Here is a 23,591-nt window from a genome sequence, read left to right on the forward strand (position 1 = left end):
TTTATTTATTTGTTTGTTCATTTCATTCATTTGTTCCTTCCTTACTTTTATTTATTTATTTATTTGTTTGTTTGTTCATTCATTTATTTATTCCTTCCTTACTTTTCATTTATTTATTTGTTTTTCATTTATTTATTTATTTGTTTGTTTGTTCATTCATTTGTTCCTTCCTTACTTTCTTATTTATTTTTATTTATTTGTTTGTTTGTTCATTCATTTGTTCCTTCCTTACTTTCTTATTTATTTATTTATTTATTTGGTTTGTTTGTTCATTCATTTGTTCCTTCCTTACTTTCTTATTTATTTATATTTGTTTGTTCATTCATTTGTTCCTTCCTTACTTTCTTATTTATTTATTTGTTTGTTTGTTTGTTTGTTTATTTGATTTATTTATTTAAGATATCTGTTCAATCATTAATTCATTTTTATTTATGTGTCAGATACTTATTTTGTATATAAAACAGTATTACAGTTCTATATATTAACTTCAAGAAAATAGTTCAATCATAAATTTGTTTATATTTTACGCATCTGTTTGGGGTTTGACAGCAGTGTAGTCCTGTATATTCCCATCAATAACACTGTTCAATAATCTGTATATTCATAGATATCTATATATCGAATACTTAAAATTGGTTTTAAGTGTATAGTTCTGTCTAATCCCTGCAAGAAAATAGTCCAATCATAAATTTGTTTATATTTTACGCATCTGTTTTGGGGTTTGACAGCAGTGTAGTGCTGTATATTCCCATCAAAAACACTGTCCAATAATCTGTATATTCATAGATATTTGTATATCGAATACTTAAAATTGGTTTTAAGTGGTATAGTTCTGTCTAATCCCTGCAAGAAATTAGTCCAATCATAAATTTGTTTATATTTTACGCATCTGTTTTGGGTTTGACAGCAGTGTAGTGCTGTATATTCCCATCAAAAACACTGTCCAATAATCTGTATATTCATAGATATCTATATATCGAATACTTAAAATTGGTTTTCAGTGCTATAGTTCTATCTAATCCCTGCAAGAAAACAGTCCAATCATAACTTTGGTTATATATTTTTTTATCTATTGTGGGTTTGACAGTAGTGTAGTCCTGTATATTCCCATCAAAAACGCTGTCCAATAATCTATATATATTCGAAGACTTAAAATTGGTTTTCAGTGCTATAGCTCTATATAGTTCCTGCAAGAAAACTGTCCAATCATCAGTACATTTATATTCATATACAATAGACAGACTACTGGTTTGCCATTTATATAGTTCCATATATTTCCTTCAATATAACTGTCAGATCAAAGTCTCCTTGCCCAACAGAAGCAAAACAGAATATGGTCTGAGCATCCAAGAATTCAGTCAGATGGCACCAATGGACATCAAATTGAATCAATACGATGGGAAACTCTGTTACAAAGGCTATTGTATCTAAAATAGGAAATAAAAAGAACATTGAGCTCCTTCGATGAAACCCCTTGATGTTTTCCTGACATCAAATTCTCATGAGAGAAAACTAGTGTTATAAATGGGTATTCGTTTATGGTTCTCATTCATGAATAACATACATACCATATGACAGCCATGTTATCATAGGGTTCACCTATAGAAGATTGGAAGACGAGGTATATTTTCTGTAAGCAGGTTCTAATACAAGGATCATTTCCTTCTATAAACATTATATTGTATGCACACCCAGCTATGTAGGGTAAATGTTATCTTTAATGTTTTCATCATCAACATCCTCGTCAGCATCAACATCCTCGTCATCATCAACATCCTCGTCATCATCAACATCCTCGTCAGCATCAACATATGACCATGTATTAACAAGATGATATTCCATCTTACAGAAAACCTGGATTTGAATTAACCCTTCCGTTGTATGTAGGGCTCAGAAACCAAATCTGATGATAAATTGGGTGTTTAAACATGAAGCAGAAATATTTTGGTGCTTGAGCTATTCATAGTTGTGCTGCTCTGCACATAAACCTGATCCTTTGATCTGTTGATACATGCACTGATATCAACAGAACATGTTCATAAGGTACATGACTATAATGGTCGTAATGAACCATTTAAAACATCCGTTTAAAGGCTGTTATCAAGTTTATATCATGTGCATCACCAAGTCTGTACAGTAAACACATATTTTACATCCCTAACACTCCTAAATATCATTTGATATCAACATTTATGATATATTACTAGTCATGGCACTTGTGACATATATATCCATTCTCTGACAAGTAAGATTCATTCTAAGGCATCATACAACAGTAATCTGATCATGGATGCTGTAAAATATGCTAAGTAGTTGTTGCAATCTGCCCTCCAGTTTACACACTATTGCCATAGTTAAAATATTCAAAAGTACTGAATTAAATCTGAATAAAATGAATGAAACATATTTAACAGATTTTCATTTCAATCAAAAATATTCTCAAGTTTCACAAGAATCAAATTCCAGATTTTTGCGATTCTTTTTTATTTATTTTTATTTTGTGATTCTGATTGGTGATTTCTATATCCAAGTTTCACAGTAAATGTGCCCTGATGCATATTACAAAGTTTGAACACAGAAACTCCCATACACTTCTATATTTTGTAATAACTTATTGAGGTAAATGCAGTGGAAAAATAAGTTTGTATATTGCTGGCATTTGATCACCAGATAATTATCAAACTCATTGAATACCTCTGCACCAGCTGGAACTGAACCCAACAAAAAGTAAATCTATACAGTAACACTGCTAGAATGAGATGACATCAACATATAACTAACTTGTTGATGGTATTGGGAATTTACCTGTAGTACCTGTGAGGATTATAGTGAGTGAGTTTAGTTTCACATCACATAAGGCAGCGGTTTGTAAATAATTGTGTTTGGACCAGACAGTCCAGTGATCAACAGCATAAGCATCAATCTACACAATTGGGATACGATGACATGTGTCAACCAAGTCAGCTAGCCTGACCACCCGATACCGTTAGTCGCCTCTTACAACAAGCATGGGTTGCTGAAGGCCAAAACCTTAATTCTGATTATATCTATCATTAGGAAATCATTTTGTAACATATCTTAACATGAGCAAAGAATAAAAATAAAACAACCAGTAAGTGTAAATGGGCATTTGTTTCATTGCTTCTTTGCAATGAAGATCCGGGGTAGAATAGGTCTTCAGCAACCCATGCTTGCCACAAAAGGCGACTATATGCTTGTTGTAAGAAACGCTAACGGGATCGGGTGTTCAGGCTTGCTGACTTGGTTGACACATGTCATCAGTTCCCAATTGCGCAGATCGATGCTCATGCTGTTGATCACTGGATTGTCTGGTCCAGACTCGATTATTTACAGATAGCTGATTACCTGAAAAATGGTATCTACAAAATTAGGCCTTTTTAATTTCTACAGTATATGTTACTCTTTCATGCAGCTGAAGAAGGAGAAAAAATTAAATGTGAAAATTAAATGTGAAATAAAAAAATTGATATCCCCAAAATCTTTGACTGTTCATCACTTCTAAATGTCTTTCAAAGAAAAAGCAAGTAATAGTTTCATGCTGTTGATCACTGGATTGTTTGGTCCAGACTCAATTATTTACAGACCGCCGCCATATAGCTGGAATATTGCAGAGAGCGTGTAAAACTAAACTTACTCACTCACTCACTCTTTGCTTTTAAACAACTGAGCCATGAACAAGACAATACAATGAGTGACAACATGAGTATCAAGCTACTCCATGTACGACAAGCATAAATCTGTTCCAATCGGAATAACATGACATGGAATTAATAATGTATCTTAGCCTGAACATCTCATCCAATTTCATTGCCTCATCAGCAAGAGTATCTTCTTTCTTACCAAAAGTCACCATGGTCTCATATATAGGGAAAGACGAACATGGCAGTAACAGCCAAAGAACCCTGGCAATGAGATTGATAAGTACGTTTGCAGCATGGTAAGGATGTCCTAATCTGTTTGTAGCACCTCTAAAGTGTCTGGTTATCTATTATGCCTGTACTTTAAGTGAGTGGGTGAGAGTTTCCTGTGACAATGAACAGCACCATCAATTGTAAATTAAATGGTAGGCGTATCCGTATTGAAGTATTCTAAAAGTTATTGGATTAAACTGTTGAGCATGCCAGGTGCTAAATGTTATAGCATGCTTCTCTAAGACAAATGGCTGATTTCTTTCACATTTGCAAGGTAAACTGTGCTTTAGGCTTAGGTTGGGAACTGAGTGGTGCTTCAGACTGAAATTTGGTAATGAATGGTGTTTTAGGGCTAGTTTTGGCATTGAAAGGTGGTTTCGACTGAGGTTCTGTAACAAATGCTGATTTTGACTTAGGTTCTGTAAAAATGGAGGCTTGGAATTAAAATCAGAACCAAATGGTGATGTGGACTAAGGTTCTCTAACAAATGGTGGTTAAGACTGAGGTTATATACCAAATGGTGGTTTGGGCTTAGAATGGGCACCATATGGTGGTTTGGACTTAGGTTCTGTAACAAAATGTGGTCTGGAATGGTGGTTTGGACAAAGGTTTGTTTGTGAATGGTGGTTTGGACAAAGGTTTGTTTTGTGAATGGTGGTTTGGACAAAGGTTTGTTTGTGAATGGTGGTTTGGACAAAGGTTTGTTTGTTTGACAAAGGTTTGTTTGTGAATGGTGGTTTGGACAAAGGTTTGTTTATGAATGGTGGTTTGGACAAAGGTTTGTTTGTGAATAGTGGTTTGGACAAAGGTTTGTTTGTGCATTGGTGGTTTGGACAAAGGTTTGTTTGTGAATGGTGGTTTGGACAAAGGTTTGTTTGTGAATGGTGGTTTGGACAAAGGTTTGTTTGTGAATGGTGGTTTGGACAAAGGTTTGTTTGTGAATAGTGGTTTGGACAAAGGTTTGTTTGTGAATGGTGGTTTGGACAAAGGTTTGTTTGTGAATGGTGGTTTGGACAAAGGTTTGTTTGTGAAGGTTTGTATGGTTTGGACAAAAGGTTTGTTTGTGAATTGTGGTTTGGACAGTGGTTTGGACAAAGGTTTGTGGTTTTGTGAATAGTGGTTTGGACAAAGGTTTTGTGAATTGTGAATGGACAAAGTTTGGACAAAGGTTTGTTGGACAAAGGTTTGTTTATGAATGGTGGTTTGGACAAAGGTTTGTTTGTGAATAGTGGTTTGGACAAAGGTTTGTTTGTGCATTGTGGTTTGGACAAAGGTTTGTTTGTGCATTGTGGTTTGGACAAAGGTTTGTTTGTGAATAGTGGTTTGGACAAAGGTTTGTTTGTGAATGGTGGTTTGGACAAAGGTTTGTTTGTGAATGGTGGTTTGGACAAAGGATTTGTTTGTGAATGGTGGTTTGGACAAAGGTTTGTTTGTGAATGGTGGTTTGGACAAAGGTTTGTTTGTGAATGGTGGTTTGGACAAAGGTTTACTTATGAATGGTGGTTTGGGCAGGGTTTTTCTGACGAATCAGATGTTAAGAGGGGCAATCAAAAGTAGTGAGCCTCACCAAGAAAATGATACAAATGCAGCTGTTTTCATGTTCTATTTTTCTACATATTACCAGTCAACCTCAAGCAATTTGGTTTTGCTATGTTCCAGCCTCATAATCCCCATTTTGTTTACTTTTTATTTTGGAACCCCCTAAAAACGAAAATTCTGCAATAAATGCATTACAAACTTCAGGAAACAAAATGTGCAGGAAACATTTTGTGTGTCTGGGATAGGTAGAAGTCTGCTAGACTCAAACTTAGATATTAAAAGCGCATATAAGAGCAATTTGAAACTGCAATCACTTGTTAAAGTGAGTCCCCCCTTCATGTTTACTGAAAGAGCTTGTTTTGGAGACACTACCCACCCCCCTTTCAGATGATGTAATCATAAGGATATAACTTATTCTAATTTTTTCACTTATTCATACATGATATGCCCAGGGTTTAAACTAAATACTGAAGGGTCACACAAGTGTCAGATCTCAATATATTGTAAACAGTGCCAGCTTGAATATCTGGACACAATGTTTTTGAAAGACTAAAATGGAGGTGTCCTTAAAAACAGCCCCCATCTAAATCTAAATCAAGCAATCCAAATCTTTGACTGTTGATTATGATGGGAAGTCAACCACCACCACACTGAACATATTTTATATGATATTATCGGAGAGCATACCATTATCCAAGAGGTACCAAATGACATATAGTTTTTCATTTTCTGCAATTATTTTACATATATTATACCCCTAGTGTGTTGTGATGAAGAATATCTCTTTTAACCACATTACCCACATGTGTGAAATTTTGGATATCGCTCTGCTAATGATTCCTTCATAATAGAATGGAAGCTTTTCAAACATTGGACATTGACAATACAGTTCGGCTCATTACATTTTGATAGCCCCTTGTAAATCATTCAAAATAAATATGTGGTTCAATCTGTTTCATGTTTATTTTTTATTGTTGTCCTGGTCTCAGCAAAAGTCATAATGCTTCAAGGAAGGTCATGCTGTAGACAATTACCTTTATTCGATGGTTTGTTTTATAGTATCTATCACACCTATATGCAGTTTGATGGTGTAAGACCAGATGACTTACTCTGAAACCCACCTCTTCTGAACACAATCTGTCAGTCAGTAGCTATCGGATCATCCACAATTATTCTATATCGCTAATGGATTACCTAGAAGAAATATTCCACACTGTAACAAGCAAGCTCACATATTTAACATGGTTTTATTGATTTATGTTTTGATGTTGTTTACTTCTGCAGTATTCCATCTAAAGGACAGACCCCTGAAGATCCCAGGATAGAATTGATCTTCACCAACCCAGGCTTGTCCTAAGAGGCGACTTAAAGGATCGGGTGGTGAGGCTGCTGACTTGGTTGACACATGTCATCGTATCCCAACTGTGCAAATCAGTGTCATGATGTTGTTCACTTGATTGTCTGGTCTACACTTGAATATTTACAGACCGCTGACAGCTGGAATATTTGCTGAGTGAAGCATTAAACAACAAACAAACATCTATAGGATGATATATATTTTTTAAATAACTTGTTTTTATCACTGTATGGCTGAAATATTGCCAAAGTGATGTAAAAAGTAAACTCACTAACTCACTATAGGATGATGGTCTGTGAGTAAATCTGACTGGATATTACAATGAGTGAGTTAGTGAGTCTTTCAACACGTTTATAAACCTATGGCCAATGTTGTCTATTGTTCTTGCAGTTGCTTCGCATTATGGAATAACCTCGGTAGAGGTTTTACGATTGCAGGAACCCGCAACCCATCGCTCTCTAGCTTGGCGGTTTTATCCACTACGCTACGAAGGATCGCTGTGAGGAATGACATTGTTTGTTAGTATGAACCATGTGTTTCTCACAAGACAGGAACTGCGGGCAGCGCACGTGCAGGACACGGGTAGCGCGTGCAGAGCACGAGCATTGCGCGTGCGGGGCAAGGTGTTGGCTGCCAGTCGCATCCCAGTTGACACCGGCTGTTCCATCATTTGCGGGCTGTTCCATCAATGTTGTTCTACTCAGTACATGCACAAATTGAAAATAATACATATGTAATTTTCGTTGTCTTAGACGGTTTATAAGTTTGATAAAAGACTCCTCCGAGGTTTTGGTTGAGAATGTAAAACCTCGGGGGAAGGAAATCCCGAGGGCGCTTTAGCGTCTTAGACGGTTTATAAGTTTGATAAAAGATTCGGGATTTCCTTCCCCTGAGGTTTTACATTCTCAACCAAAACCTCGGAGGAGTCTTTTATCCTACACTTAGCAATATTCCAGCAATATCACGATGGGGGACACTAGAAATTGGTTTCACACATTGTACCTATGTAGGGAATCGAAACCTGGTCTTCGCCGTGATGACCGAGTGCTTTAACCACTAGGCTACCCCACCGCCCTGGATATTACAAGCAATGATCTATTACATTAACGTATGATGACTCGCAATCAGCCAAGTCACAAAGTCTGATCAGTCAATCCATTTGGGTGCATTTTATGACCAGGATTAGTTGCTGGGGACTTATTTGAAATGGAATCTCAACAGCATTAACATGCTTTAACATCTACATATATACATATTGTTAAACGCCTACTTTCATTAACGGCACAACCTGTATTCACATTTACAAGGCCATAGAAAATACCTGTACAGTAAATAGATTAGGCTCAATTGATTAGATATTTTTTGGGTTCAGGAGATTAAATGACAATGGATGGAAGGCTTGACAGAAATGATGATCACTATATCTGATGGGATAAAAATGTTTGATACCTGATTACCAGGACATACACATGTAATTGATGTCAGTGACTGTCAATAGCATGACTTGTTCATTATCACTTGCATCAGGTGATATTGACAGCATATATCACCACAAACTACATAGTAAAATCATGTTCCAGAAACTGCTTCTGGTTGTCGGTTAGATTGTCTCTGGTCGTTCAGTTAGGGAAAGCTAATATGGATAAGAATGGGGAACAGTTTTTTCCGTTGATATTTCATCTGCATGTTTTGTGATGGATCAATACAGTCATCCAGAACACTGTGTTGGTTGTTCGAGTTCAGTACGTTAGACGTGTCAAACAGCAACCATGAAAACTAGAATATTTATGTTGTCAGCAATACTTAAATTGTCTGCTATTTCAACAAACTTGTTTTCATTTCATAACAACACATATATCTTTTAACTAATAATCCGTACTGACAGCTCTTTTGGATTTGAAGACTGACTGACTGAGTTTAGTTTTACGCCGCTTTTAGCAATATTCCAGCAATATCATGGCAGGGGACACCAGAAATAAGCTTCACACATTGTGCCCATGTGGGGAATCGAACCCAGGTGTTCGGCGTGACGAGCCAACGCTTTAACCATTAGGGTACCCCACCGCCCCTGGGTTTAAAGAGAAGTGGAGTAGCTTAGTGGTTAGCTGGTCACACCAAAAGCTCAGGTTCAATCCTCAACATGCGTACAATGTGTGAAGATAATCTTTGCTGTCCACGTCTCCACGACCATGACATTGGAATGTTGCCAAAGGTAGTGTAAAACCTCCCTCCCTCACTCACTCACTCACTCGTATCAGGTCTCTGTATGAAATAATTGTTGTCAATAACCACAGTGGCTACAAAGGCTGCTTAGTTCCTGCCTTTCTTGGATTAGTACCTATCCCTAGAAAGAAAACTAATGAATAATTAATTTGCGTGTAATTGTGCATAAACAAATTCTATGGGATGTTTAAAATATTCTGAGAGATTGTTCATGATTTGATATGAGTGAGTAAGTTTAGTTTTACGCTGCTGTTAGCAATATTCCAACATTATCACAGTAGGGGACACCAGAAATGGGCTTCACACATTGTACCCTAGTGGGGAATTGAACCCGGGTCCTCAGCATGACGAGCAAATGCTTTAACCAGTAGTGAGTGATTGAGTGAACAGTACTATATGACACAGTTAGCAGTATTCCAGTTATTAAGTGACAGGCTATAAATAATTAAGCTGGACTAAGCAAACTGGTGAGTGAAAGCATGTGCACCAATCAATGATACACAACCAGACAATTCACAGTCAGTGAGTATGGTTTTACTGCACTTTCAGCAATATTCCAGCAACATCACGACAGGGGACACCAGAAATGGGCTTCACACATTGTACCCATGTGGGGAATCAAACCTGGGTCTTCGACATGATGAGCGAACGCTTTAACCACTAGGCTACCCCACCACCACGACAATTCACAGAGGCTGAGAACCCTATCTGCAAACAAGTTTTGCTCCAAATCCACATGGACTTATATATGTTTAAAACCTCAAAGAACCAAATGACTCTTCTTGTCCTTGAAGAAAGAGACAAATGTGAGACGCATGGAATGTATAAAGTTTAAAGTTATGATTTCTGTTATTATTTTTGTTTTAAAATCACATAAATTAAATGAGTGTCTTTTTATAATACTTTAACTGACAAAATATTGAAACATTCTTAAAAGGTAGTTCTACAAGCAGATGTCTTCAGTAATTGTGATAAATAAACTGACATCCTTCACTGACAAAAGACCTGAATAATGCATTGAATATCTTTCAAAAACTAAATGATTTCTTTCTACATCCAATACGATGACTCAAACAATATTCCAGATATTTCCGAGTTTCAGAGCCCTGTGATATACTGACAATGATAGAATAATGATATACAATGTCCCAGGTGCTATTTCACACCTTGGTAATATCACCCAGTGATAATTAGTAAGAACAGCCAGTTTACAATAAACGTTTTCCCGATCCCTGTCAAGCAACAAAGTGCTCCTGTAAATGCCTGACTGAAAGAGCTATATTGAAAACTAAATGAACCTTACAGCAGTTCTTTGTACAGAACATACCCATTCCATTTGCGTTTACTTGAGTAGAAAATATATGCTTATCTGATGATACATCAGTCGCTGCATGCAGTATAGGACAAATTATCGATCAAACTACAGCTTTTATATTTCACGGACATTGTACAAACAGGATTAGCTTTGGGTGTATGCTCTGAGATCCTACTTTTTTATGGAAGTTCTGTGAACAGGCATCAACATGTTGTCCACGTTTACCGACGTAACAAATGTGCAGTCTAGCTGCACATCGATGGCTATGAGGAACTTTGTACATGTGGATACCAGTGCCACCTACATCGGTTGGCTGACAAGTTTTATTACTGCTACCAGATGGTGAATTCATCCCACATTTCAGACAAAACAGATTTCCACTCTGGAACATGGCTGGCCATATGCATCATGCTGGATTGTTTCAGCGGTAGAGTGCATGACACATTCCCCAAATGTTCGAAATATCCACTGTTCTTACAAAGCTTATCTTTTACCTGTTCAGCTTGAAATAAGGAATTTTCTCATAATAGTTCATTTAAAATGAAAATGAGTTGCTGTGAAGAAGATTTACATGATGGTGTAATTTCAGTGATTCATTAGATCAAATAATGACATGAAAAATATGTGTTCTTTAATCATTTTCAAAGCATACAACGATAAAACATAGCAAAACCTTGTCAAGTGTTATAACCAGCAAATACACCATATGCTCACATGAAATAACTGAGTAAAGTTGTTTTTTTATCTTTCTGATACAAAAATTGAACCCAATTAAGGTATTTTTAATCAATCATTAATTAAAATTATTATATTGCTGATGAATATTGATGTATGTCCTGATTCATCACTTTTCACCCCAGCATGGACACTTAGAACTTAGAACGCTTTTATGATATCAATTTGGTACGAAAGACAAAACAATAATTTGTTTTCCATATCATTATATTGAATTAGCAAAACTTTAATATGAGTAAACTGCTGTGCATGTAGTAGTTGGTATCATATTCTGTCACTAGGAATAACTCACTGCTCACATGTCAATCCCATCAGTTTCATTTGGATCACAGGGCCCAGATTTTCGAAGCTCTCTTAGTGCTAAGATAGTCGTAAGTGCCATACATTAACATTAACTTACGACTATCTTAGCGCTAAGAGAGCTTCAAAAATATAGGCCCAGGTTTAAAAAACCAGACTAACACTTTAAAAAATTGATATCTTACTCACTTCCACTGACTTATAAACAGGTTTTTTTTCACATTAGTGAGCCTGTCTGGTTTTACATAGCTCTTAGCAAAACTACAACAATAACACAGCAGAGGACACTGAGAATAGTTTTAACACACTGTGCCCATGAACCAGACAAAACCTTCAGCAAGACAGGCAGATGCTTAAAACACATTCCACCACAGGCATTGGCAGTACTGTACTGTAACACTGCAACTTCTGTAGTTTTCAAGAACTTCTTTGAAAAACGGAAAAACTGGAAAAAAATAAGGTAATTTTGAACTCTTAATGACTTGAACAAACATGAGACCCTATTGGATCATGCACAAATTACTTCAAACACGTTTACCTCAATCTATTAGGGATTTTGAGTCAACGTAGATTGCCAATCATGATGTTCAGAGCAACGCTGGAAATACTAATATGGTCAGTCTAATATTCAGCTTTTCAGTCTTATTTTTTGGAAGAACTTTCTGATTTTTTTGTCATTTTCTTGTCAAAAATATACGAAACACAATTATGATACTTGTATGAAATAATCACCACTGAATATCAAGAAAAAATACTCATTTCCAAGTACATTTACAAACCCTAAAATTTCAAGCACATATATTCTTTCAATACTGACATGTAATTCCATAAGAGCAGATATTTAAGTATGAACTGTTTTAGTCATGATATGGCTGAAATATTGCTAAAGTGACTTTAAAATTTAACTCACTCATTTAGAGCAGGCCCCGATTTTTCTAAACAAACTTAAGTTTTTACTCAAGTTTCAAACTGAGTTTGACAATTTGAAACAGCTGAAACTCAATTGCAGTGTTTAAATAAAAAAGCCCAAACAACTTAAGTAATCCATCCACCAAACTCAAATTGTCAACCATGTTTGAGTTTGATATCGATTTCAGTTTGTTCTGGGAAATGCATTTTCCTGTGGTTTCTCAAATTTGAGTAAAAAGTCAAACTTAAGTTAAAACTCAGACTTAAGTTTGTTTCGAGAAATCAGGGCCAGAACACTTTTAAAAATGTCAGTGGTACACCACAGTCAGCTTTAGAGAAGAAATCAAAGTTATCTGACAGATCAACAGCATAAGCCAGGTACACCATGACACCAGCACATGTATTACTTTTATAAACAATTTACATTTATAGAGCAAAACCTGCAATTAAAATGACACAATGATAGAATATATTTCTCTTGGTAAAATGATAGTTTCAGATACTATATTTTTCCGATCACTGCATCAAAATTCATCTGGTTATATTACTTGGTATGTTTTACTAAATCACTGGTAGATCACGGGGGATCATGTGCACAGCTCAATGCCAATTCTGGCTCTGTATATGAGACAAATACACACAGTAATCTTAATCCCTGCATATAAGATAATGCATGGCAAAAATGAAAAGGTAAATAATCTTGTCTAGTCATGTTTAATTGCAAATCTGATGTTTTTACTGACAAAGTTGTCTTCTCTTGTTCATTCATGTGAAGCAATACGATGTCATTTTCATACCACCTGAAAAAAAGTTGGACTAAAGTGTAACCTGTAGATAAGCTTACCCCCTTCCACAGACTGCTTTTTTGGTTCTCCAAACTCAGTTTATCTACACAAATATATGCTATATGGAATTTGAACATTTGGAGCTGAACATCAAGCGGTTGACATTATTCTGTATCATGACTTTGACAACTCAAGTATATGAATGACATACATGTATATACTTGTTTTAATGTCACAAATTTTAATGCAGCTTCGGTCCATCAAGTTCACAGGAGTGAGTGAGTGAGTTTGGTTTTACGCCTCTTTTAGCAATATTCCAGCAACATCACGGCGGGGGACACCAGAAATGGGCTTCACACATTGTACCCATGTGGGTATTCGAACCCGGGTCTTCGGCTTGACGAGCCAACGCTTTAACCATTAGGCTACCCCAAGCCCCAAGTTCACAGGGGATATTGCCAAACTGTAATTCGATTCCCCACATGGGTACAATATGTGAAGCCCATTTCTAGTGTTCCCCCCCATCATGATATTGCTGGAATATTGCTAAAAGCGGCATAAAACCAAACTCACACCCTAACTGAAGATAATATTGACACCTGTATAAAATACATCCCCATCAAATTATCATTTCCTGCTTGTTTGATTTGTGGCCACAATCAAACATTAGCGTATACATTCTTCTGCTAGCAGTTCATAATATATATGCCTGATATTGAGAGAATGTGTATAGCGCTTCCATGTTGGAAAAATCAATTCTAAGTAGCAAATGAAAATGAAATCAGGTCACGCTTGGCTGAAAACTCGTCCTAAACACTTCACGTATAACTTGGATCATTTAGGCAATTTGGCCAATACCAGACAGACTATAGGTAATTTTCTGTCCAGTCTACACTTAGAATCCCTAAACTATAATACAATATAATCAACATTATAAAGATGTTAATACAGTCCATGTCAGAGAGTCCCAAGCAGTAGAGTTCATAACAGTTCATATGTAAAAATAGCTATCCAGACTTCCTATGAAGACCATGTTCCAGACAAGTGTTTCATGTCTTAGACTGACTGACTGAATGAGTTTGGTTTTATGCCGCTTTTAGCAATATTCCAGCAATATCACAGCGGGGGACACAAGAAATGGGCTTCACACATTGTACCCATGTTGGGATTCGAACCGGGTCTTCGGTGTGATGAGCCAACGCTTTAACCACTAGGCTACCCCACCGCCCTCATGTCTTAGAGATCTACATCAAAATAATCCAAATGATATGGAATAAAAAATAAACCTTCAAATGTGTAAGATGAAAACAAGGAATATTCTCATCACATTGCACAAGTATGTCCTTGAGAATGTGCATATAAATAAACATATCATGAAATATTTCAAATCGGAATGTACGTACATTCCATTACATAAGATATAAGCTCCATTCATCACATGTCACCTATACACCTTTTCCCTTCACGTCACTTCCGTAAAGTGTCACTTGCTACAGGACTGATCCAGCTTTTAAGTCAACCATAACTAACCTTTGGCTCTATCATGGAATCATCTTCCCCTGTATCGCTGCTGTCCATGATGTCCAATGTCCCCAAACTGTCCACAAGCCAAACGTCCTTGGTCTATGTTCAGGTAACCTGCTTCACGCATGAAGGACCCCAAGACATGAACACAGGCTTGTGTGCGCCATGACAACGTGTGGAAGACACATAAAAGAATAACAATTGATGCTCTGAATTTTTTATTGGTAATTTTTGTCACCATGTCGAAGAATTATGAATAAATAATGTTTCTGTGTTTCAGCCCGTGGTAAATCTGGGTGTGGAACAAGCTGACTTTGTGGTAGCCTACACATGCTTCCTGGTTACTGTGCTGTTTTCATGATCAATATTGCTTATTGGCTATGTTAAACTGATTGATCAGCAAGGGAACAATCATTTGATCAATACAGTTGTATAGACCTGTGTATGTATATTACATAACGTGCCATGAGCTACAGTGCTGCAGGAAGATAAGGACTTCAACATGGCTGCGTTCATGGAATGCAATAGATTTTTCATCCTTACAACTTCAGTTTCAACTCAACAACTACAAGACATTAAAAGAAGATTGATGACAGTTCTTGATGGCTGAATGGAGATATATCCCATCGTTGATAAAATATTCATCATGCACAAGTTTAATAACCGATTTCTTGCCAGGTCAATAAAACAGTCCAGCGTCAGTTGAATATATTTCACTTATATGCCATAATGGAGTAACCTTGATGAAATATAAATACAACCAAGCTTGTATCATACAGGGGAAGATAGATCTTTAAGTGCGTCTTTGGAACTAAAGCATGCTGTTTAGAATGAAAGTGTGCCCTTTGGAATTACAGTGTGCCCAGTATAAGAATAATTTTGCTTCTTTATCAAACTAGATGAATGCCATCTTTCTGCATCAATCTGTGACAAACCCACCCTAGGAAGCCTTCTCAAGCAAAGGCTGAGCAAAATTTTGTCAGCAAAATCTAAATAAGTCGTGTAATGGGATGAGAACCTTCTGATGTGAGTTCAAGAGCTTTATCCACATGACCAGGGAGGTTAAGCCCTCAAGTGAGTGAGTTTAGTTTTACGCCGCACTCAGCAATATTCCAGCTATATGGTGGCGGTCTGTAAATAATCCGACCTGTGAAGGGCCAGGTTAGAATGAATCTTCAGTAACCCAGGCTTGTCGTAAGAGGCAACTAACATGATCGGGTGGTCAGGCTCGCTGGTTTGGTTGACACATCATCGGTTCCCAATTGCACAGATTGATGCTCATGCTGTTAATCACTGGATTGTCTGGTCCAGACTCGATTATTTACAGACCGCCACCATATGGCTGGAATATTGCTGAGTGCGGCGTAAAACTAAACTCAGTCACTCATTGTAAATATTCGAGGCTTTACCAGACAATCCAGTGATCAACAGCATAACATCGATCTGCGCAATTGGGAACCAATGACATTGGCTCAACCAAGTCAGCGAGCCTGACCACCCGATCCCGTTAGTTGCTTCTTACGACAAGCATGGGTTACTGAAGATCAATTCTAACCAAGACCTTCACGGGTCATTAAGCCCCCAAGACAACATAAGGATGTCATCTCTAGGTTGGCTCCATACTAGGGGTGGGTATTGCAGAGAATTTTCATATTGCGATGTGAAAGCATGTATTGCGATATGTATTGCAATATATTGCATGAAGTATTTTTAAAAAAAAACTACTTATAATCGAGTTAATTCTTGATTTATAGAGCAAAAACACAACAAAATCACTAGGCTTGATTAAGCTTTAATAACAACTTTTAATCATGATAAAATAAAAATGTGAATAATATTTGGCACAAATGAAACAAGGACATATCTGAACATTTCCGAGTGTTACGAAGTTTTCCGAATGCAAGTCAAAATACCGGTTTTCGATCAGCGTATCGCAATACGTATCGTTTTCATGTCTGAACCGGTAAATACCGGTAAACCGGTTATATTGCACAGCCCTACACCATACCCTGCTCCACGCTACCTCATCACAGAAGGCCTAGGCTGCAGAGTACTACTGACAACTACTGAGATATATTTTGGTATATCATCGTTTTATGGGATTTTGAATGCTTAAGAACATTCATTGTTGTCTCGATGTGAAACATGTCAATGATTTATTAAAGACTACTTTATCTTAAAAACATGCCATCGTTCAAGTGTTTACTGATGTCTGTGAGTAAAAATAGCCATCCGAAAATGTGTGACATACAAACACCTATGATCTGACGATAAATGTAATATGAAAGCACTCATCCTGACATAAGGAGCCAATGGAAAAGACATACAATTCCTGAATCAAAGATGGGAGTCAAACCAAGAACCTTCTGTTTTAGGTTATGTTTGTATTGAAGGGATGTCAGGTACTTTATGCTACACACTGACTCAGAGAGTTTGGTGTACACAGTACTAAATTACTATTTCATCTTGGGAGGACTCATCACAAAGACTTTAGGAAGAGAGTTTTTATGGATGTCAACTTCTTTATTATGAGAAACACAATGTTTTGGAGTATATTCTTACCCGAAACATTGTGTTCCTCATAATAAAGAAGTTGACATCCATGAAAACTCTCTTCTTTATGTGTATCACTTCTAAATGCCATTCTACCATGACTTCAGTAAATGCTGGATTGTGATTGGTTAATCAAAGTAATTCAGAGGTTCATAATCACGTTATATACCTCTGATTTTACAACAGAGTATTTATTTTTTTTAAATCTTAATAACGTGATTATGGTAGAATGGAGATAAACGTACTGTGTTGGAAATCGAATTATAATAATATAATTAAATAATAATAGCTGTAAATTTTGTATTTAAAACCCCAAGCTTCATGTTCAGTTTTAAATCAAATTTAGAGCCATTATAATTTCATTATATACATCTGATTTTCCAACACAGTATGTTTATCTCCTAATTCAAAGACCCCCACAAAGACTTTGATGTTTATGACCGTGGTGGAACCCACAAGCATGGATGAGTATGGTTCAGATTTACCCAGAAAAATAATGAGAATGTATCTGGGATTTGAACCAAGATTATAGGTTTCTGGCTCAAAAAGGGATGTAACGCTGTAGAATTTAATCACCCATGGCCCACTACATTCTGAGAAAAATGAGTTATGAAATGACACAAACTGTTCATGTTTAGGTTTTTGACAAGTACTATGTAAACAACTACCTCATACATATTCAGGATAACAAAAGCACAGCTTGAAACATAAAAAGACATCCATAATTCATTTTCGATATAATTTTCGATAAAATTGGCATATGACATTTCGCATAATAGAAATGACCTCCACAAACAGTCTTGGAGGACAATGTATTGATATATTAGAGGTGATCCTGCAGACAGCCGTCACACAGGATTACCTCCCCTATTTCACTCATGTTTTAAGTGTCTCCCCAAGGAGTTGAGATGAGGCACACATCTAACAGCATTTACTTCACCAACATGTGAAGCTGTCTCTAGGCCATCAGTCAATAAAAAAGCCTTCTACAAACTGTGCATGAAGATTTATGTGACATGAAGTTGTGACATGTGACATGAAGATTTATGTGATATTCAGTTGTGACATGTGACATGAAGATTTATGTGATATTCAGATGTGACACATCAGTTGTACATTGAAGATTGTATGTATGGTACATTGTGTATGTATGGACAGTTTTGGTCAATACCTCATTTATTCAAAGGTCACTAACCAGGTCAAGAAACATCGCAAAATATTTAAGAATTTACAAGATCTATTGACAACCATCATCACATGTTCTTAGGGACTTAAAAGGCTTTGATTTAGGTGACACATTTCATCAGAACAAATCATGCATACTTCTGAAAAGACCTTTTAAAGACCTGCTGAATTTTTCTAATGCCTATTATCTGACATGGCTAGTGGGAATTGCAGCACAGAGCCATCCAGCTGTGGGTGTCTTGTGTAGTACTTGTAGAGTACTATACCTGATGTTTAAAAGATTCTCATGTGCAGTAAAAGGCCATCATGGACCCTAAAGTGACAAATGAAAGCAGTTTTAAACAAACATACAAAAGAATAAGCTGCCATCCATATGCTCATCTTATATATTCACCAATTCATAAATGCCTCTCAAGAATTTCAGTTTTAAGTGAGTGAGTGAGTGAGTTTGGTTTTACGCCACTGTTTGCAATATTCCAGCAATATCACGGTGGGGGACACCTGAAATGGGCTTCACACATTGTACCCATGTGGGGTTTCGAACCCGTACCTACGGCTTGACCAGCGGACGCTTTAACCACTAGGCTACCCCACCGCACCTTCAGTTTTAAACAAATGAAACACCCACAAAATCCTCCTTAACAGATTGATGATTGATTACTTTGAATGAAATGAAATAAAGATTCAGTTCAGAAAAAACTAGTTTAAGTGAAACAGAAGTTGTCAAAAACGTATTCAGTTAAGATTTATCTCAAAACCTGGGTGTTTTCTTTCTATCACAAAACTTAATCAAATATCTGCATATATTCAGCAAACAACTTTTCAAAAACACAAGGTCTATAATGCCCTATGCAATATCCTACACAGAGTTATATTAACAATAGTTTGAGGTGTTTTTCACAAACAGACACTGTTTCATTCAAGATGCACTGACTGACTGAATGAGATTACTTTTACACAGCTTTTAGCAATATCACGACGAGGGACACCAGAAATGGGCTTCACACATTGTATCCATGTGGGGAATCAAACCTGGGTCTTCGGCGTGACAAGCGAACGCTTTAACCACAAGGATACCCCACCGCCCCAAGATGTACTGAAGCAATACCTTCCCCACTTCAATATTCTGAGCAAATTGTCTAATGATATGTCTCTTGGATTTAAAAAAACTGGACAACCCAAAGGACATGTTACATTTCCACATCCATTGTCCCACTTTGTGGTGGAGCTGTAGGTATCACTGGATTTCAAGCTGTTGCATTACTGTGCCACAAACTGTCAGTCGCACACCCTAGAACCCACCAGGCCATTGTTGAGTGTATGAAATATTAATAATCATTAAGTGTGTAGATTAAATATTTAGACTAAATACGTTACAACCAAAGATCAGTCATGATAATATGGCAGCAGTCCTTTGTGATCTGCACAGAACATTCATGGGTCACATGAAAAATGAGTGACTGCATTACATTATCAAAATGCCAAATTGAGAACTCAGAACCTGATATTCTAGAGAAGACAATGTATTTCATTTTTAAAAATAGTTTGTTCCAGAAAATGCTATAAATCATTGTCCACTGGACATGTGGCTGGATTTTCATGACAAACAGTTTTGCTGTTCTAAAAAAATTGCTAGTCTTCTTTGAAAGGACAAAAACATGTTTGTCTCATATATTCTGTCTCAAACGAAACCACTCCTGCATTTACTATGGCCACTTACAACCCCTAGGTTGGCTGACAAACTAAATGTCATTTGTAATGGGACTGAGCATCCTTATAAAAGATGCACAACACAAGGACATTTCAAAATGTGGAAGGAAGACGCAAAGTGTCTGCAAATATTTGGATTGCTGAAGGCTGGCTGGGAACATTCCTGCATTTCTCAGCAGCATCAAGGTAGTCACATGTAACTGAACTCTTCTCAGTTCTCAGATCCTCAGCTGTAGTTCATGATGGTAGGTCTAGTTCAGCAGAAAGTTTGACCCTTGTTGGGTCCTTGATGAACACAAACATTCTGGTAGTCAGCAACAAATTATCAGTTCTCTGTAAAACCTTCATATCTTTAAAAAAAAGCATTCAGTTCATTTTGGGATGGTGATTGTCCGATGTCCAAGATGTGAGGTAAACAATTGGAATCTGACAAATCCAATACTTTATTATCACCAATTGTCACTGATGGACTTTGCTGGAGTTCCAGCCTGCCTACCCATGAAGATCCAGGTTAGAATTGGTCTTCAGTAACCCATGATTGTCATAATGGGTGAAAAACAGGATTGGGTGGTCAGGCTCACTGACTTGGTTGACACATGTCATCATATCCCAATTGCATAGAATGATGCTCATGATGTTGATCACTGGATTGTCTGGTCCAGACTCGATTATTTACAGACTGTCGCCATATAGCTGGAATATTGCTGAGTGCGGCATTAAACAACAAACCAACCAACAACCAACCAATCGAGGCTGCCGCTGGTGCCAAGGGAAGACAAAGTTTGGTTGTCTTGGATATTGTTAAGTGCTTCATTTCAAGATGAAACTACTTCAGAGCAAAATGCCCTGAGATGTGTCCAGTTCCCACACTGTGACTGACTGACTGACTGAGTTTGGTTTTACGCCGCTTTTAGCAATATTCCAGCAACATCACGGCGGGGGACACAAGAAATGGGCTTCACACATTGTACCCATGTGAGGATTCAAACCGGGTCTTTGGCGTGACGAGCCAACACTTTAACCACTAGGCTACCCCCCCACACACACACACACACACACTGTGAGGTGACACCCACCAGACTATACATCTAAGGGGACTAACTCCTGTGTACAGCTGTGGCTGATTTAAAGAAGCATCAGGCTACAACTGACGTTACTGAACTAAGAATATGGGAGGGGTTTTGTTTACCTCCAGCATTTTTTACTATTACTTAAGCAAATGTTTGCAGAATAATATATTTCTCTTTCTGTCAAAATTTAACAATGTTGGAAACAATCTGCTGGAAGAACTCTGTGTTCTGACATATGTTCTTCATTCCTTAATGTGCTATTGATAGTATCATGGAAAAACCTTTGCATGATGTGTAAAATCTCACAAATGTGTACTCACAGCAGTATTCATTTTCAAAACAATGTTCAAGCTCTACATTATCATACAATAGTTGACTGTGTATTTAATATGTAGGACTACATAGTTACACATTAACAAATTCAACTTTACCATTCATGTAAGGAGGCATTTTCTTAAACAATTAAATCATTAATCCAGATTATATCCTGTTTTTCATCAAGTAATTAATAACTGTGATAAACGGTCTAATTCTGTTTATTAAAAATTATTGGTCACTGAAACAAATTGAACAATGAGGAAATCGATCAGATTCCAAACGCAAGATAAGGAAATGATTGCCAAACAATCAAAGGGAGATAACCCACCATAAAAAGTATTGACTAACCACCAAGATAGCGCTGCAGGGGATCACATAACAGTTACTTAAGCATGAGTAAAATCACTTGTGAGTAAACAGCTCTCCACTGCAAGTATCCAGCTTCAGTATTGATACATTAAGGAATTGTTTGTATTTTATTGACTTCTTGGTAATGTTGACACAGTATAAATGTTAGACAGATAGATTTCATCACACAAGTGTGTTTTCATTTCTAATAAATTTTATCTAAATTTTGCAAGTTCTCCATGGATGTGAGTACAATAAATGTTAGTAGTAGAAGTAGGTCAGTAATATGTCAGTCTGACAGTGAAAATGATATAATACCAATTGAGACCTAGTGAAAATGATATAATACCAATTGAGACCTATTTATAGACAGTGATTAAATTACACTGCAAGCTGACCAAAAACAAATGTCCACACTTCTACTTATTTTGCCAAATTTGATTTGACCCATGAAGATATGGGTTAGAATGAACCAAAGAGGTTGTACCCATGCTGTGGGATGACTGTCATACAAAGATATGGGTTAGAATGAACCTGTACCCATGTTTGTCATAAGAGGCGACTAACAGGATCGGGTGGTCAGGCTCGCTTGCTTGGTCAACACATGTCATCAGTTCCCAATTGCGCAGATTGATGCTCATGTTTTTGGTCACTGGATTGTCTGGTCCAGACTCGATTATTTACAGACCACTGCCATATAGCTGGAATATTGCTGAGTGCGGCGTAAAACCAAACTCACTCACACACTCACTCACTTGCCTTTCAGACAAACCATCAGCTTGTCTGCTAGAGTAATGGCTCTTTGTCAAGGGAAACTACTCTAATCTAGACATCACGTTTGTTTAAAATCTGGTTGTGCTCATAATGTTACAAAATGCAGAGTCAGATGTAAATACAGCAACAAAAATGAAAAAAGTAATGATTTCAACATATTTTGGACAAATCCAACAGGTTTGTATCTTTGCGAAATTGCTTGCAATGTTTATCTCCAAAGTTTCAAACTCTGTAAAAAGTCTCACCTGCATCTCCCTTAGACACTATTAAACTATTTATTTGAAGATTATAACAATTATCCAACTATCCAAGTAATTTCTCCAGGTTTCTGACAGCAGCTTATTCTGACTGGATGACACCATGTGTGTAAAGACTGAGAGTAGAATCTACACTTGAATCTTTATCCATATATCACCCCAAAGGATACCATAATTGATAATTTAAGCTGGAAACAAACATAGTTCTAGCAGTACCATGACACTGGCAAAGATATTGAGTGATGCATCATATGGGTTCAGTCTCACGTTTTGAATGGTTTGTCGATCTCAGTAAAGGAAGCACTGGTAATAGCCTTCAGAAAAAGATGGGAACCTCGTATGGTCAAACATCAAAGAACAATACTGTATAATTCTAAGAATATGACCTGTATTACATCATAGCCATTATCTCTGTTTGATGGATCTCTTTTCACTAGATTTTCAACAAAGATTCTTCGTCAGCACCAGCTATGGACCAATCCCAAAGAAGAAAGAATATTCCCATCAATACATACATGCAATTTGAAATTGCAAGAGTGTTGGTTTACCAAGATGTGAACCCTAGAGACGTAGACATTTTGGATTATATCATCCCTGTACAAGTGTCATGAGAGTTTTTTTTAAAGAGCATGATAAAAAAATGGAATATAATTAGTAGCACATTTGTATGAAAAAATCAAAGAGTGTGGCAGTCTTAATGTACATGCATTTCCATTTATGGGAATGAGATTTTCATTCATCTTTTAGGTATTTTGTC

The 23,591-nt window shown here is 36.8% G+C and overlaps 1 protein-coding gene across 2 annotated transcripts in view; it reads right to left on the reverse strand.

Annotated features, from left to right (window-relative positions):
• The window catches only part of LOC124264135 (dipeptidyl peptidase 4-like), a 541,860-nt gene that overhangs the window by 401,029 nt on the left and 117,240 nt on the right, over positions 1-23,591 (reverse strand). Inside the window, exon 1 of one of the 2 annotated variants that reach the window (XM_046698865.1) lies at positions 14,626-14,707. The exons of the other annotated variant lie outside the window; for it this stretch is intronic. Coding sequence (XP_046554821.1) covers positions 14,626-14,673 — 48 coding nt within the window. The 5' untranslated portion in view covers positions 14,674-14,707. Of the gene's footprint in view, positions 1-14,625; positions 14,708-23,591 lie in introns of those variants that run through there. 2 annotated transcript variants of the gene reach the window in all.

Source organism: Haliotis rubra, unplaced genomic scaffold, assembly GCF_003918875.1.
Source record: "Haliotis rubra isolate DU_JTF1 unplaced genomic scaffold, ASM391887v1 Scf91, whole genome shotgun sequence".
Classification (NCBI taxonomy): Eukaryota; Metazoa; Mollusca; class Gastropoda; order Lepetellida; family Haliotidae; genus Haliotis; species Haliotis rubra.